The 17,637-nt window shown below is 37.5% G+C and overlaps 1 protein-coding gene across 1 annotated transcript in view; it reads left to right on the plus strand.

The window, feature by feature from the left end:
* Nucleotides 1–17,637, plus strand: part of LOC103180487 (low-density lipoprotein receptor-related protein 1) — a 552,054-nt gene that overhangs the window by 411,498 nt on the left and 122,919 nt on the right. The window contains exons 42-51 of the mRNA XM_042336207.1: nucleotides 2,558–2,747; nucleotides 4,896–5,100; nucleotides 7,306–7,498; nucleotides 9,164–9,289; nucleotides 10,125–10,253; nucleotides 12,509–12,628; nucleotides 12,982–13,095; nucleotides 13,371–13,520; nucleotides 16,182–16,313; nucleotides 17,186–17,305. Of these exons, the coding sequence (XP_042192141.1) occupies nucleotides 2,558–2,747; nucleotides 4,896–5,100; nucleotides 7,306–7,498; nucleotides 9,164–9,289; nucleotides 10,125–10,253; nucleotides 12,509–12,628; nucleotides 12,982–13,095; nucleotides 13,371–13,520; nucleotides 16,182–16,313; nucleotides 17,186–17,305 (1,479 nt within the window). The remainder of the gene's footprint in view (nucleotides 1–2,557; nucleotides 2,748–4,895; nucleotides 5,101–7,305; nucleotides 7,499–9,163; nucleotides 9,290–10,124; nucleotides 10,254–12,508; nucleotides 12,629–12,981; nucleotides 13,096–13,370; nucleotides 13,521–16,181; nucleotides 16,314–17,185; nucleotides 17,306–17,637) is intronic.

A 17,637-nucleotide genomic window follows, 5' to 3' on the forward strand; every position in this document is an offset into this window, starting at 1 on the left:
TGATCATCAGTAAGTGCTGAGTTTGTCAATCTCAGCTAGGACAGTAGCAAGGTTTTAACATTTCTAATCATATTCACAAGATCACAAGATTGGTTTACATCTGGATAAAGAAGTCCCTTCATCCCATCCAATTTCATCCCTCCACAACACTCACCCTACCATCCCCACATCACTACATCAAGCTGATTTTTAAATGAGTCCAGTGTCCTGACCTCCAGCATCTTTACTGGCAACCTGTTCGAGTTATTGATTACCCTCTGTGTAAAGAAAAACTTCTTGGTATCTGCTTTAAAATTGCCCTTTACAACTCTAAACCTATGCCCTTTTGTTCTACTGTCTTGATACATCCTAAATTATTGATCTGGGTTTATACTTTTTTAAATCTGTTCGTAAGTGAATACAGAATACCCAATCCATAAATTCATTCCATTGTAGGGTCGAGCCATTTCTTTAATGTGTGCAGTGTTCTGAATAAGTAGGGCAATCGCACCAAGCACGTTTGCTAGTTCACCACTTCCTTCGAAACGTAGCATTTGTGTAGTGATGAAATCTGCAAGTCATCATGTCAACAATTCTTTAAAAATTGAGAAACATTGGTTTTCTTTGGAATATGTTATTGTAAATAATCATTTATTCATTTAAAAATGGAAGTCAAAGCATTCTTTGGGTCTCATGATATAATTGACATAGAACTTTTTTTTTCTTCCTTCAGTGTTTTATTATTGAAGCTCTTTGTAGTCATTGAATACAAATCATCTTATGACTGTTTTCCAGGTGATTTATTAAATAGCATCTATTCCTATAAGAGATACAACAAATTGAGAATGCAGACATCACCTTATTTGTTACAACACATCATGTGTAAGCCTGTATCTGAGGCTCCTACCTCCCCTATGAAAAGAATTATGGATGATGGTGTTACATCCCTTGTGACAACATGATCTGTTTCCTTTGCACCTCCCATGGTTGCCTACCTTCACCATCTGTCTGACATTGTTCATCTCCAAAAGCTTGGCAGTAGTAACACATATTTTGTTGCCATTCTGTGCAGGATTCAACGCACAACAAAGTGTTTACAGATCTTCCTAGGGCTGTACAGTGATCTGTCCCCTGTGAGGTCTGAACAGAATTTCACTTTTGAAGTCCTGAGTGTGCACCTTATGACTATTCATGAGCACTGCTCAGCACTTGAGTCACAAGCAAGTAATTCAGTCTTTAGCTCATCTGCACAAAAGAGACCGACTTTCATTTAAAATAAGAAAAAGAAAGCAGACATTGTCATATCTAGGTTATTAAGTGCTCCGAGACATTTGAAGGACACAATATCAATGCAAGTTAATGTTATTTTTGTTGTTGTTATGGTTGGTGTTATTACTTCACCTGGAAAGCATGTGGACTCCTGTAGCTCAGTGGTTAGAGCACTCGCCTTGAAAGCGAGAGACCTGGGCTCGATTCCCGGCAGCCTGAAATGTTAGAATGTTTGGCAAGTTTTTACTCATGCCTCTGTTACCTGGCAGTAAGTAGGAACCTGGTTGTTAGTCGATTGGCGGATCGCTTTTCCGAGGGTAATAATTCCTTCAAAAAAAAATTGGTCACTCAATCTGAGACTGTTTGTGGGACACTGCACAGCGCAATTGGCTACCGTGTTTCGCCCACAAAATATACAGTAAATTCACATTACAGTATATTCTGTGAGGTGCTTTGAGACATCTTGAAGACCTCTTGAAGACGTGATAAGGCGCTATATCAAATGCAAGGATTACTATTATTATTATTCCTTAGCACTTTACCTTTTCTAATCCTGCTGCTGGTCTATAATTGACAAGAGTAAAGAAGTTCTTGATGCTGCTGTGGTAATTGGCACACACATTCCATGTCAGTATTCTTGGCATCTGATACAGGAATTATAGTGGGAATCTCTGCTGGTGGAGTTGAAGTGTAAATTTTCAGCAAGTGGGTAAATTAGCCTTCTCCGTTATTGCTGCACAAACATGAGTAAGCTGATGAAGACCAAATCTTACTTATAACAAGGGTAATGAGAGAGGCCCCAGAGATAAAGTGGGAAGAATGATCGTGTGATTGAAGTGTCTCAAAGCAGTTCACAAGATTTACTGTCTTTATGTACACTGATTGTGTATTTTGTGGTGGAATGTGTCAGTGAATTTACCCACAGCAAAATTCCACAAACAGTCGTGAAGTGAATGACCAATTTTATCTACTGGATTGATTGCCAGGAAACGCCCTTCTCTTTCCGAATAGTGCCATTGGACCAGGCAGAAGGGACCTCGATTCCATTTAAATGAGAGGCAGTGGTGTAAAAAATGACCATGTGCAATAAAACCCTCTCCAAATGATGGTACAAATAAATAACGGTGGCATATCCATACACATGTCCTTTGAAATTCAGTGCAACTTTAACCCAAGTATATCTGCCATGATCCAATGCAGTGGTGGAATATGCTCAATAAGCCGAATACGTTACTGTATTTGAAACATGCTTTTTTGAGAGAAACAAGAACACATTCTGAAGCTGTTATATTGTATTCTGTTTCAACAGATGTGGGATCAGTTGAGGGTTTGGCATATCACAAAGCCTGGGATACTCTCTACTGGACGAGTTCTACAACCTCAACCATCACTCGACACACAATTGATCAAAATAGATTTGGTGCCTTCAACCGGGAAATCATTGTGGCAATGTCTTCTGAAGACCATCCCCACGTGCTAGCATTGGATGAGTGTCACAAGTAAGAACATTAATAGTTTCTTCTTATGAAGTAACAGGCACGGTTCATGATTTGTACTTATTGAGTTCTGCTCTCCTATAAAACCCAGTATGAATTTCAAGGTAATTCTTCACATGTTTCTTAAAAATTAGGTTGCAAATGTACATGTTACGGTATAGTCTATAGTCCTCTTTAAACCTACGTTCCCTTCTCTCACTTCGCATATCTCATTTGTGGATGAGAAAGTGGGTAGTTTGTTGAACGCTCCCAAACACTGCCTGGATGAAGGGCGCTATAAAGTTGTTGTTGTAGTTAGCTCCTCCAAGCCCTAGTCTAGAATTTGGGGCCACAAAATATAAGAGCAACATAAATGGACTTGTCCTCAAATAAACTGCAGGAAGGCAACTCATCTCCTTCCAAGTGATCTAAGTGAAATCATCAGCAGGAATTCACACCTGCTGGGATAAACTGCTTTTGGAAGGCAGCAATCTAAATTCACGATTACATTTCAGTGACCCACCAATTGTAGGTGTCTATATGGGACACAGGATTGGTCTCAACTGTAATTCCCCACACATCCCTCACAATCCATAAGAGAGAGAGTGGGTATCAGAGCTCACATATGAATAATGATCACATGGACCCACTGCTGGAAGGTGACTTGAACTCTGTGCAACTTTATGCCCAATGGCAGAAAGGAGTTGAATGCTTTTATCACAGGTGTGAAGAGAAGCGCCAATGATGGTTTTTAATATTTATTTTTTCTTTGTGAGTTCTTTTTATTAAAAAACGAGTGCTTACAGTGACATGAAATGCTCTCAAGTAATTAATGAAAAGAAGCAAGAAAATGAATAAAAGATTATTAAAACTAATCTGAGTTCCAACTCTCAATTTTTACTTTTTAAAAGGATACAAACTCCCTCTTTTTAAATAAATTTGAAACCAGACAACATTGTTTGGTTTTATTCACAATTGCTACTTATTTCAGTAGAAAAACAGGCTTATTTAATTTAAGGATTGCCTCTAATAATTAACAAAATAAATTACTCTTTAGTTATTTTATTTTCTAAAATCAGAAAGAAATACAAAATTATTATTATTGATTGCAAAATTGATTAAACTTTTTTGGAAGGAAATTAATGTTCAAACGTTATTTGCAGCTCTGGTGTCTTACGATGAATCCAACCTAGACAGATAAGATAAAATTGTTTCTTTTTTGTGGTAGCTGCATCTTAAATTAAGTTTGGTTCCTTGTGGACATCAAGTCTACCAGACAAATTCTGAGCTAAAATTTAACAATAATTGACAGTGTCATCCAGAAAAACTACAGTGATGGAAACTATGAGAAAATCGTATACTTTAACGAGATAGTGTAGGAGACATTGTATCTGTCCTTTGTTACGCATGACCTTGCAATGCTTCACAGTACGCTGGATAAGAAGAAGAAATATGTTGCATTTCTTAACATTTATCACTCACTGCCTTAGGCATGCTTCCTCATACAAAAAATGTTTCCTTAATGCCGGTACGAGTATCAAAAATCCCTGTTTGACAACATAGGTATTATTCCAAGGAGTTTTTTCAAGGACAGCCCAATAATATAGTTCTCCAACCAACTTCCCTATATATATAAAAATATAGCACCAAATTCAAATAGTAGATACAAAATCACTATTACTCTGTAGAGTATTGGTTAGAACACTCGCCTCGCAAGCGAGAGGACCCAGGTTTGATTCCCGAGCGGGGAGAAACCTTAGGCAAGTTTCCTTACTCCACATGCCTCTGTTTTACCGAGCAGTAAAACCCAATTGTTAGTCGATTGGCTTACCGGGCGCAAAAATCCCAAATAATAAAATAATAATAATTTGATCACGCAATCCACAACTGTTTGTGGGACACTGCTGTATGTAATTGGCTACAGCGTTCCCCACAAAATAGACAATCAATTCACTTTGCAATATAATCTGTGAAGTGCTGTGAGACATCATGATGACGTAATAAGGATTGTTATTATTAGATCATCATAGATGAAATCTACCAGAGTAACTAAGAGAGGCTCGAAGTGAGCAACCCTAAAATATTTTCCATAATAGAGTTAAGCCATTAGATACTATTTATGGACTATGAATCTCTGCATGGTCTGACATAGTGATTCTTTACCTTGCCTAGCTTAATGTTCTGGACAAACTGGAATGAACAACAACCTAGTATAATGAGAGCAACCTTGTCGGGAGCAAACGTTCAGATTATTGTTAGCATCGACATCTTCACGCCAAATGGACTTACAGTTGATCATAAAGTGGAGAAACTCTATTTCTCAGATGGTTCAGTGGGAAGAATTGAAAGGTGTGAATATGATGGCTCGGACCGATATGTAAGTTGACCATTTTGTATCGAAGTTTCTATATTGTGATGAATGTGCACATTCAGTCAAAACTTGTGATTATTAAATGAATCTGTGAGTAAATAGAAATTGGAGCAATATCTATCTACAAGGTCTTCAGTTATTGACCCTAATTTGGCTAAACTCCCCACCCTTCCAGTTTTCTCATTTCATCTGAAGTCCTGTTGGGGGTCAGCTTCCATGAGTCCTAGTCACACTTAGATTCAAGTGCAGCATATTGGTTAGAGCAGTCATCTCACAAGTGAGAGGACCCAGGTTCGATTCCCAGGCAGGGCAAAACCTTAACAAAGTTTTCTTACTCCACACGCCTCTGTTTACCTAGCAGTAAGTAGGAATCCGGTTGTTAGTCAAATGGCAGATCACTTTCTGGAGGTAATAATGCCTTTAAAAAATAATAATAATAATAATTTGGGCACTCAATCCACAACTATTTGTGGGATACTGCTCTGCGCAATTGGCTGCAGTGTTTCATCCACAAAATATACAGTCAATTCACTTTACGGTAAAATTGTGTAAAACCCTTTGAGTGGCCTTATACAATGCACGTCAGCAGGCTGTGTGACTACTGAGGCAGCAATAGGAAACTTGAAATAGGTGCACTTACAGTCAATATTTCCACATCAAATGTCAGCAGCGCTTTATATATCACATGATCTGAATTCCTCTGAGAAATGTATTTTGTTTTTCCATAAGACACTTTAACAAAACTATTTTAAATGGTAATTTATGTTAATAGCAACAATTGAATGACATGTGATGTGAAACAAGTTATTTATTTCACAATAATTATGCTTAAAGTACAAATTAAGAGACAATTTGATCTATAATGTAGTCATACAGTACCTTTAATTTCTCGTTGGATTCAATGGTGGATAATGCCATGTTGAGAAATGCAGTATTGTAGTATGTTAGAACCACAATTAGCGACAACTTGATTGCTTTTTTCATATGTGCTGCTTCGGGGTTGCCCTATGGAGAGTGCAGCATTCACTCATACTTAATATGTGTAGCTTGGCTCACTTTAATAATTTAGTAAATTTGTTTCAGATTCCAAGGAATTTATAAACTATTCAGTATCATGATTTGCAATCCTTGAATTGCTGTGTTAACTGCCAAGTTAAAGGCATTAAAGCAAAATTAAGAGGAAAGAAACTATGTTCTGTGTGAATCTCTGACCAAACATTTGTCTTCAGCACTTTGTGATTATTGAGAGCAGCTGTTTACTTTCACTTTAGCCCCTTTTGCTTCACAGAAACAGGCCATATTCTCTATATATGGCATTTTATCGCCTCAGGACCATTTACTGCAGAAATAAATATTCCCTCCGCTTGCCCTTTTTTATATTACTCTCTCTCTGTTCCCTGTCACATATGACCTTCCACTACTTGGTAAACTATATAATTCTTTCCTTTGCCATTTTCCTGTTGGCAGATCACCAAATCTCTATAGTCAGGGCTGTTTTATATCCCTATCTGTCAGCAGGTTGACCCCTTTTGCACATTCCTACATTATCTGAAGTACTGTAAAGTCTACATTGCTTGAAGTCATTAAGTTTCATTGTAAATTACAGCTCAGCATTGACTAAGAATATAATTTGTGGCAATTAAGGCAGATTAATCTTTGATAATAATTGGTCTGACATTCATTAATCATTATTTAGTGCACAAAAGAGTGATTGAACTTCCTTTCATGACTTGTCTCTTTCTATAACCACTGAGTTATTACAATATGGCGTTTCAAGTTCATCTTAAGGTCCTAGAATCTGACTAAATGAGAACAGTTTAGTCATTTTGATCATTAAAGAGTACAGATTGTTCAATGATAAATTAGACTTCAAAACAAAAAATTTAAAACAACTAAAGAATAAAGAATTTCATTTTCTGTCACCAAAACCATTTATTTGTATAGATCATCAGTCATTTAGTAATTGTTTATAGGGTATAGTTAAACAAAAAATGGTTGCTGTGTTTCCATGCATCGTGTGTCTCCACAAGAATTATTTCAGTAACTCATAGTAAATATTGTCGCCGTGTCTTTAAATATCTACAGAAAGCAAATATGCAACAAAGTGCTGAGAAGCAATTGTTATTTGAGTAAAATAGTCTATAACAATAGGCCTACATCATGACCAGCATTCTTTGTTTGATTCTTCTCTCTTGCTTGCGACAAACACAGGTGATTCTGAAATCTGGACCAGGAACTTTCTTTGGGTTAGCTATTTATGGCGATTACATCTTCTGGACAGATTGGATGCAGAGATCTGTAATGCGCTGTGATAAGTACACAGGAGGAAATATAAAAGTCCTGCGCTCAGACACAGCACATCAGCCTATGGGAATTATGGTTGTAGCAAATGATACCAACATGTGTAAGTTACACTCAATATGGTAATGCAGTATTTAAACTTTATTTTCCCTGGTTAATACTAGATATTTTATTATGTTATATTAAATTGTATGTCCACCGCCCGGCCAGCCCCACCAGCGGTGGTCGGGCCTTCAGCCTTTCTGCCCCTACCCTATGGAACTCCATCCCACGTTCCCATTGCCTTGCTCCCTTTCAAGGCGTGTCTCAAAACCCTCCTCTTCGAACTGAACCTTTGGCCACCATCCTTACCTTCTCTGCCCTCCACCCTCCCCGATCCCGACCCCCAGCTCAGGTCCAAATCCCTGACCGTCCAGTACCTCGGGACATCCTCCCGACATGAAAGGTACTATACAAATGTAATTTTGTATTATATTTGATTACATTGGATAAAGATTATGTGCTTGCAGTTTGGATTTTATATGTGCATGTGTTAATCTTGAATAAGAAGCATGACATTCAAAATATTTGGTTTCACAAATAGACCTAAATGCTGGATACTTTACCAGTGAAAGATTGTTTGATCTGCTGCTGCGAACTGAAAGGTTCCTACAGGACTCTCAGTGAATGTATATTTGACTTGCTGGAGGCAGCAATATTAAGGAGCTTTCAGTTTCCCCTCCAGAGATTGTGTTAAGTGTTTGTTGCATATTACAACTACAAGTTGGTTCTAATACAACTCCAAGTTCATGCCAATTTCCTCTTGGCTCAACACCAACAAGGATGTCATAGAAGAGTAAGAGCCAAATAGTTTAAATAAATAAACCTCTGGTCAGAAGTTGGTGGAAGGTACATGTGTTCCCTTCATTAATGCAAAATTTATTGAGTTTGGGCTTGGTACCCCACTCAGAACATTCAAGCTATGATTCAGCCCAGAGTTTGTGCATCAAAATCAAATGCATTTGACTAAGTAAACATTTCTCCTAAATTTCAGCCACTTTAGGTCTTTTTGTACACTGCTTAGCAAATGTGACGATCAGGTCAGGATATTGAAACATAGCGCTGTACCCCAGTATTCATAAGTTTAATTCAAAACCAAGTGCAGATCTGGTTTAGTAATAAAAAGTGATCAATACTATTGATGTCAGCCTGGCTCTGTCAGTAGCCCTCTCACCTCTGAGTCAGAAAGTTATTGAGCTCATGCCCCACATTGGGACTTTCAACTCATAATCTAAGCTGGCATTCCAACTAAATGCTTCTGCATTGTTGGAGGTGGTGCCCTTTGGATAAGATGTTAAGCCAATGCCGGGCCTGCTGTTTAGGTGGATGTTTATGATCCTTGGCACTATCCAAAGAAAAGTCAGCTTCTCCTTGTGTCCTGATCAACAACCCACAAGATAAAATTGGCCATTCATTTTCTGGCTATTTGTGGGTCATTGTTATATGCATATATTGGCTGCTGCATTTGCCTACAAATTACACAGTCACTACACTTCATAGTAGTGTCCTGTGAAGCACGTTGAGATATCCTCCTGATGTGAAAGATTCTAAAGCAAGTACAAGAATTATTATTTTTAATATTTACTAATTTTTGAAATGTTCTTTGTGTAGAAGGATTGAAGGGCGGTTCAGAGCTCCTTGCAGTTTTGTTTTCTTTTAAAATAAATGAGCAGAATTATTAACAGAGATTTGTATTTTTTGTAATAGAAAATTACTTATTTTAAACCAGGTGAACTGTCTCCATGCAAGATAATGAATGGAGGTTGTCATGACTTATGTCTGTTGACTGCTGATGGCCAAGTCAATTGTTCTTGTAGAGGAGAGCGAATACAGTTAGATAACAACAGATGCGTTGGTAAGCTCAACAATTGCCTCTATATGAAATAGCTTCCTGTCCCCCTACAACCTACCAAGAGGTCCATCCCTCCACTCAGCAAACGCTGGCCTGCATCATGTCCTCTGCCTCATCCTCCACACCCGCCATCAGTGGTGAACTTCTAGCAATTCTGCCCCCATTCTTTGGAACTCCGCCCTGGCATCCCTCTATCTTGCTCCTCCTTCCCCATTTTTAAAACCTGCCTCAATGTCTATCTCTTTCATCGCGCTTTCAGTTTAATTCCTCACCACCTGCACCATGCTCAGCTTTCCCCACCCCAACATTCTCAACTCCCCCCCACCCGTAGCTCAGGTGCCCAATCAGAAAAATGCTTTGAGATGTCCTCCTGACGTGAACAGCGCTATATAAATGTATGTTGGTTTGTAAATTGTTTCCCACATTTACCTGCAAAATACAGAGTTGCTGCATCTACAAGTAATACTGTGAACTGTTTTGAGAAATTTCAAAGCTCCATATCAAATGCAAGGATTATACTGTTAGCGAGTAGGGTTCTCAAATAAGATATTCAAGTTCAATTTCCAGTCTCACCTGATGTTTGCACTTGAACTTGCCAATTTAGTACAGATCTCTAACAGGGATGTGAACAGGCATCTCAGGTGGTGGTTGGGCATTGATTAATTTTGTAGAGATGGTCATAAATAGGGAACAACTCAGTGTTTTTTTAATAACCTGGGAAAAATAGTCACAGGTAGAATTGCTGGATATAAATTTTGATATTTTTCTGTGATGCTGTGATACATTCTGAATGTAAATGACTTGCATTATATTTGAAAAATAATGCCACTTCTTTCAGCCAGGAACTCGCTGTGCAATATTCACACTGAGTTTGAATGTGGAAATGGAGATTGCATTGGATACCATTTAACATGTGATGGGATTGTTCACTGCAAAGATAAATCGGATGAGAAGCAATCATACTGTGGTAGGTAATCTATTTTACCAGTAGTAAGTGTACGTCAGTAAGAGTGCATTAGCTTTTTCACCCAACATCATTATTCTCAAAATTCCATCAGTAGCTGTGGTGACTTATCGCTTGGGGTTAGATTTTCAGAAGTGTCTCCTTTTGCAATCTGCATCTTCTTTGCAAATCAGAAAATCATCTTGGCTCAGATTTGACTCTTGTTCACTGAATGCTTTCAAAGCTGTTGTCTTTTCCCATTAATCTTACCAAGAGCTACGTTGAAGGCATTCGTTTTTTTCACTGCAAGCAGTGAAGAACCACAATTGGAAAAAGAATACAAAAAGAACACAAAATGAAAGTGGAAGCATATGACGGGCATTACATGGAACTAAATAGAATTACATAGAATATACGGTGCAGAAACAGGCCATTCGGCCCAACTGGCCCATGTCTGTGTTTGTGCTCAATGTGAGCCTCCTTCTGCCCTTTCTCAACTAAGCCTATCAGCAAAACCTTCTATTCCTTTCTCCCACATGTACTTATCTAGCTTCCCCTTAAATGCATCTATGTATTTGCCCCAATAACTCCTTGTGGTAGCAAGTTCCACATTCCATATCGATCGCCTTAACAAGAATTTGGTTGAAAGACCAAAAACAGACAGGATTGTTTCAAGTGTCTAGCATTTTATCATTGGGTAACAATAGCAATACACAAGGTAAAGAGAAAAGTTCATTTAAATCAGTTTGTTGGTGATTTTCAGGTTTGTGGACTTTGAGAACCTTTCTTCTACAGGATGTGATTATGGTCACTTCTTGCCCAAGCAGGAACTGTACAATTTCTTTACCTTAATTTGTACAGCATAAATATACAAAACAATTTATATTTATGTGGTACCTTTTGTGTTGGGAGACTGTCTCAAAGTATTTAAATACATAGAATATTCATATATATAGTATATCTATCTAGTATATATGTGTGTGTATATATATATATAATCAATGATTATTATGATCATGTATATGAGAAATAATCAGAATGGAACACTTTTACATTTCAGACACCCACTCCAGCTCCTGGTTGACATATAATATTGCTTAGATAGAGTGGAAAGCTGCTTCTGTACTTATCCCACCTCAGAGAAGCAGACCTTACAACTAATCATCACTAGTTGGTGAAAGGTGATGTGCCTGGCACTGAATGTCAGAATCGAGCCAGCCCTCTGTGGAGGTCTCAGTAGTCTGGTTCCTGAACCAGGCAGGTCTGAGATATTCCAGGGCACCGCTGATGGCAGCAGAACCCAGCCTGACTCATCGGCGGGACCTGGAAGGGCTGACCAGTCACTGGGGGCAGGCAGTCATCCCACTCAACTCTCGTTAAACCTGCAAGCCAATCAAACGGGTAGGATGGTCCTTGCTGGACAAGCAACAGCAGCAATATCAATGGCGAGCTTTGCAGTTTATCTGGTTAGACTCCAGCAGTTACCCCAATGCACAACCCCAAGCGTTGGCTCTTGCCAACCTGCACCCAATACTTTCTGGAATTAGGTAATCAGGATGTGAGCCTCCAGTGAGAGAGTGTGCATTCCATTCCACTTATCTATCTCTGGGATTTCCACGTGTAGGTGGGATGCGTGGAAATCTCAGCTTGGTTTGTATACTTTTAAGCATGGTGATGGGTTTCCGCATGTGTCAGACCCCCGGCTGACCAAAAATAAATTTTAAAAAATTGCTGAAATAACTAACTAGAAAAAGTTTGGTTTATTCGTGCATACCGGTGTTCATCTAGAAATATACAGTCACTGTTAATCTGGTGAAGTGCTTTGAGGCGTCCTCCTGATGCAAAAGGCAAGCATTATTATTATTATATCTGTGCATCAGGTGTAAGCATTATTATTATAATATCTATGCATCATAAGCAGTACAATTGGCATGAAAGCCAAAGAATTGAACAAACTGGATTTGAAACATCATCAAAAAAAAATTCCGTAGATTAGTGGTAAATGCTCTCCTACTCTGAGTTCAACAGCTATCAAGGGGGATAACTCCCAAATATCTTAAATGGAGAATGAGAAGCTAAAGCAGGAGACATGGACAAGGGGAGAGACTATTAGGTGTGGGGTGGGCAAAGTTGATTCTCTAATTAAGTTCCGATCATACTTCGGGAAATTAAATAATTGAAATGCTTTATTTTTTAATGGGACATGTTATCCATCAGTGTAATCAATTTGATACATTCCTGTTCAATTTTTTTTATTTCTCTCGGTATCTATTCATCAGCTAACAGGAACTGTAGAAAAGGATTTAAGCATTGTTACAACGGACGCTGCGTTGCTAATGCAAAGTGGTGTGATGGAGTGGATGATTGTGCTGACAACTCTGATGAAGTGTCTTGCAACAGTAAGTAGCGGAATAGTATTTGTGAGCAGCATTAGCACTGATTTTTTTTTCCAATTGATATTACTTCACTAGCTAGGGTGTAAATGGCACAAGTAAATATCAGCATTCTTTCGTGCATGAGAAAATGTTGTAATTGTTCACATTGTATCATACAAAATATTGGATGACATTTTCTTTTCTGTAATTGAAGATTAATGTTATACAGTTGTTTGTTGTTGTTTATCATTGCCTCGGAGATCTTTTGACCTCCAATCAAACTGAGACTGTTTGCGTGAAAGTCACGACTGTTGCGTTGGTGTAAGTAAATTCAATTTAGTGTTTAGCTCCTCTATCTTTTGACATATGTATTGCAGATTCTACATGCAGTGGGTCTGAATTTAGATGCAGAGATGGTACTTGCATTGCGAAATCAGCAAAATGCAACCAGATAATGGATTGTGCAGATGCCTCTGATGAAATAAATTGCAGTAAGTTATAACCTTTACAGAAAAGTTTTAAGATCTACTTTTGTTGTCATTCACAGGGAATGAAAAGCTCATTCACGGAGCATCCACATAATTACAAGGTGTCCTTGGTAAAAATGCTGTCTTGTGTGGCACTGACAGGAAGTCTGTGATGATTTTTCAAATGTTATAAAAGAGGGGATAGTAATAATAAAAAGCTCTGTAGCCGTGAGACCAAAATTGTTTCATCGAATCATTCTTTGTTTTCACAATCCAATCTATATTTCTTTTGTCTTCAGGTAACACAGCATGTAATAACTTCTACAGAGTTGGAGTGAAAGCTGCAAACTTCATAAAATGCAATAGCACCTCCCTCTGTATTCTCCCGTCCTGGATATGTGATGGGTCCAATGACTGTGGTGACTATACGGATGAGTTAAATTGCCAGGGTACTTTTGTTTTGTAATTTTTACATAGTTACATCGCTAGATAGAGAGTATACACTCAAATACCTTCAGCCTGACTAGCCTGTGCTGGTGTTTACACTCCTTTTATATTCCACATAATTCTCAGTTCCTCTTGTTTCACTCAGGTTTTCCTTTCCAATCCCTTCTCCTTCAAGTTGACTCTTAAATATATTGATGCTATTTGCCTCAACCACATCCTGTGGCAGTGAGTTCCACATTCTCACTACCCTCGGCATGAAGATGTTTCTCCTAAACTCCCTAGATATCACATATTTACACACTCTAGATTTTGACTCACCAACAAGTAAACCAAGCTTTAAAAGGAGGGTTCAGGATGAGGGACTCCAGGAGTTTAGGAATTTGGAATTCCAGAGACCTGGAGCAGAATGGCTGAAGGCTCACTCACTGATTTGCATACATTAGAGACTTTACATTTGAAGAGTTTATTTCAAGTATATGCTCTATGGAAATGTTATTTGACAGAGAATTGTCTGAGTTTTTCCCCTTATTGATCAATAAACAAGGTCACAACTGTAATAAATAAGTTCTAGGAAGGTGTACTAGATGTGCACTATAGTGCAAAAATATACCATATTCTCCTTCCAATTGTCTTTTTAAAGCTTTCAGTTTTGAAATGTTACAGGAGAGGAGACTGAAATAGGGCTTTAACCTTGCAATTCACCTTAAATTTACTTCAAGCAGACATGGTAAAAGGTTTTTGATGATTACAAACACTATAAGTAGTGAACATGGATTTAAATTAAGTAGAGCACTGGTCACTAATCAAATGGCATTCTCCTGAGGAATTAACTAAACTAATGGAATTGGGCTGTCCAGTCAATAGTAGTTGCTTGGAATTTCATAAATGAATTGATAAATTTTACATATGAGATTTTATTTTAAAAGAAAAAAAACCTACAAGGTTATTTCAACTTTAAAACTGCAAAGGTTAATAAGGAAGGAAGTTACAATCCTAGACAAGATTGTGAACTCAAAGGAGACAGCAAAATCTTACAAAGTGATCTTGATAAATGAGAACAACAAGCCATATGAGAAACATGAAATGCTAGTCTCTAAATGCTTAATTAAGAACGGTTACCACGCTGAACAAATGTGCTTTGGGACTAAGACTGCCATTGTATTATTTTGAAGATATTTTGATTGACATCTTTTAGTGGCATTATTCCCAATACACACTCTGTGCCAAAGGCAAATATTTTTTTTTCCATTATGCATTTGCAAGCAGAAAGCAGCAGTCTTGGTAAAGCTCACATTGTGCTTCAATGATTTAATTGAATCCTCAGTGGTGTTAAAGCAGTTATTGTACCCATAAATTTATTTCCCCCAAAAGTAAGACATTGTAGTTATTGTTTAAGCATCAAATAGTACTTAAAAATTAAATATGTCTCTGACACTTCTATCTCAACGTCACATAACTGCATAGTTTCTTTATCCAAAATTGCCATTGATTTTTGATCTGTCTATCTGCAATATAAAATTCCTGTTCCATCCGTTAAAAAATATCTCAGGGCAAGCTTTGTGTTGTTGATGTTGACAATAAGCACAGCCCCATGCACCAAAATATGAAAGAATATGCTATTGAACGCTCTATGGATTCCCGACAGGCCTCGAGCCATGTTTACGTCTTCAGCTTTGTATTACTGAAAGTAATTTATTTTTCAAAAGTATAATGATATCAGTGTGTAATGCCACGGGCGACCTGACTCAGAGGTGCACATGACAGGAAGATTTTTCAAATACATACTCTATTTCATTATTTTTGCTTCCTGTGCTTGGCCTTTGTTTGGCATTTCCCTACAAAAAGGTTTCCAATGCAGCAATATAGCATGCATTGAATCCTGAGCATATTCTCATTCTCTGTCACTCAGTTCAATTGATCCCACTCTGCCTCACCAATCTGATAAACCAGCAAATTGATTTTGTAAATACCATATGTGTGTTAATGTACATTAATGAACCTGTCAAATGCTCACACTTGAAACCTGGAGTTTTATGCCACTTCTAATCGGACTGAAATTGCACTAATTTAACTACGCGATAGTGATAGAATTTATCCCTTGAATAACATGGAATTAACATACAGATTTTTCTTTTGGCGTTTGAGTATCATTTGGAATTATGAGTCTAAAGCGTTTTTCTTCTTAGTTAAGAGGAATGGGTGGGACTTTAGGAGCAGGGAACTACAGTATTTTGAACAATTACAATAGGATTGTTATACCCTTGAATTTCAGAGGAGGAAGAGGTGGTGAAATGAATCTGTGAATAGATCATCAAAAACATCTCGCAAGCAGTGAAAATTAATCAACTGATCCATTAAGCAATTCAAGCTCACAACACCACACGTCTGCATAAACTTACTGCATGAAATTACAGATCTCTCCTCCATAGCTGACTTGACTATAAATTAGGTTATGTATTTCATTAAATGTTCGTGATCTAAATATTGTTTTAAAACAAATAAAAATCCTCATGCATTTGTAATCACTAGCTTGCACTACACTGCCATGAAGTTGGATGTAATTCGGTCCACTTGTTTAACTATGCTCTCTGACTAAATATTATATAGTGGCTCTGTTTGGAAAACTTGTGGGGATTGTGAAATATTACTGCATTTTTTTGTGTTTTTTTTAGCTCACCACAAACTCAAGTGTAAAGAACACTATTTTGCATGCCCCAGTGGGAAATGTATTCCCACTTCCTGGATGTGTGATAAAGAAAAGGATTGTGAAGATGGGGCAGATGAATCCCATTGTGGTAACTAATCTTTTATATATGTTACACAAATTAACTGTAGTACTGTTTTTTCCTACTCAGTATAGAAATGAGATGCATTTTCTGTCGTATTGATGAAATGCCCTATGCTTGAGTTTTCAAATTATTATCTAATGATGTGGTTTGCCATTTATTCTTGTAAATTGTCCCATCAAATGCCGCAGAAAAAGACCAAAAGGCTGTTAATAAGTCATTTTATTGTTTTGAACATAATGGCCTTTCAAGGTCTAACATGCACTGTGATCAGCTCAGTGGTTTTATGAAAGTACATTTTTATACTTAAGATTTCAATTTTCATTTACCTCTGTCTTTGGTAGAAATGAAAGTTCATATTTTGCTTATAAACGCAAAATTACAAAATATATCCTGACATTCAAATATTTAAGCCTAGCGGAAACACTCTGTATATTATATCATAAATTGTATTCCCTAGTAAAGCAATTCACTTGAACATACTAATAATGCTCAGGTTTCTCATAATGATTTATCACTTTGAAACATCCCAATACACTTAACACAATAAGTTATTTTGAAGTGAGTTGCATTGGAGTGTCAGCAAATATCATGAGCTCAAGTTCTTATGTGTGGGTCAAACCTGCTGAGCAAGCTGCAATAATGCTCCCAAAATTCATCAAAAGGACACTTTCTTAACAAGTGGCTTTTAATATTGCCAAGTTAGTCATCCATTTTCAAGTATATTGTCCATCCTTGTTCATTCAAGAATTTCCCATTCCAATAGAAAGTATGAAAGAAGAGTTTCAAAATGTTTAGAGAATAGAATTGAAGGACACACAGAAACATAATGAAGTTGAACGTAGGAAAGTGCTTAATGTTGCAATTGTCTTTGTTCTCAGATTCGTTTTGCACCTGGAATCAGTTTGAATGCGCAAATCACAAATGTATCTCGGATCACTGGGTCTGTGATGGTACAGATGATTGTGGAGATGCCTCCGATGAAAATAATTCTCTCTGTAGTAAGTCTTCAGTTTGAGGCCAGATAGTAATATTTTTGTGTGCTTTCTTGTATAATGTATTAGAGATCCAGCATCCCTTTCAGTAACTGTGTAACTCAGTTGTGTTGAATTTAATCAATTTATCCTAGTTTTACTGAACCAGATTTTATCTACATGTCTGACTATGCTGTGAGGGTAAAGGTAGACTGCACTGAACTTCAAGCATTTATACTCTTGAAAGGAGGAAGTACTTACAAATGAGATTAGTAGGGTGTTGCTTACTCTACAAAGCACTTTCATTATTACCTTGAAAATATAACATCTGCCCAACAACCAGTAACATTCCTGCATCA

Source organism: Callorhinchus milii, unplaced genomic scaffold, assembly GCF_018977255.1.
Source record: "Callorhinchus milii isolate IMCB2004 unplaced genomic scaffold, IMCB_Cmil_1.0 Scaffold6, whole genome shotgun sequence".
Taxonomy (NCBI): Eukaryota; Metazoa; Chordata; class Chondrichthyes; order Chimaeriformes; family Callorhinchidae; genus Callorhinchus; species Callorhinchus milii.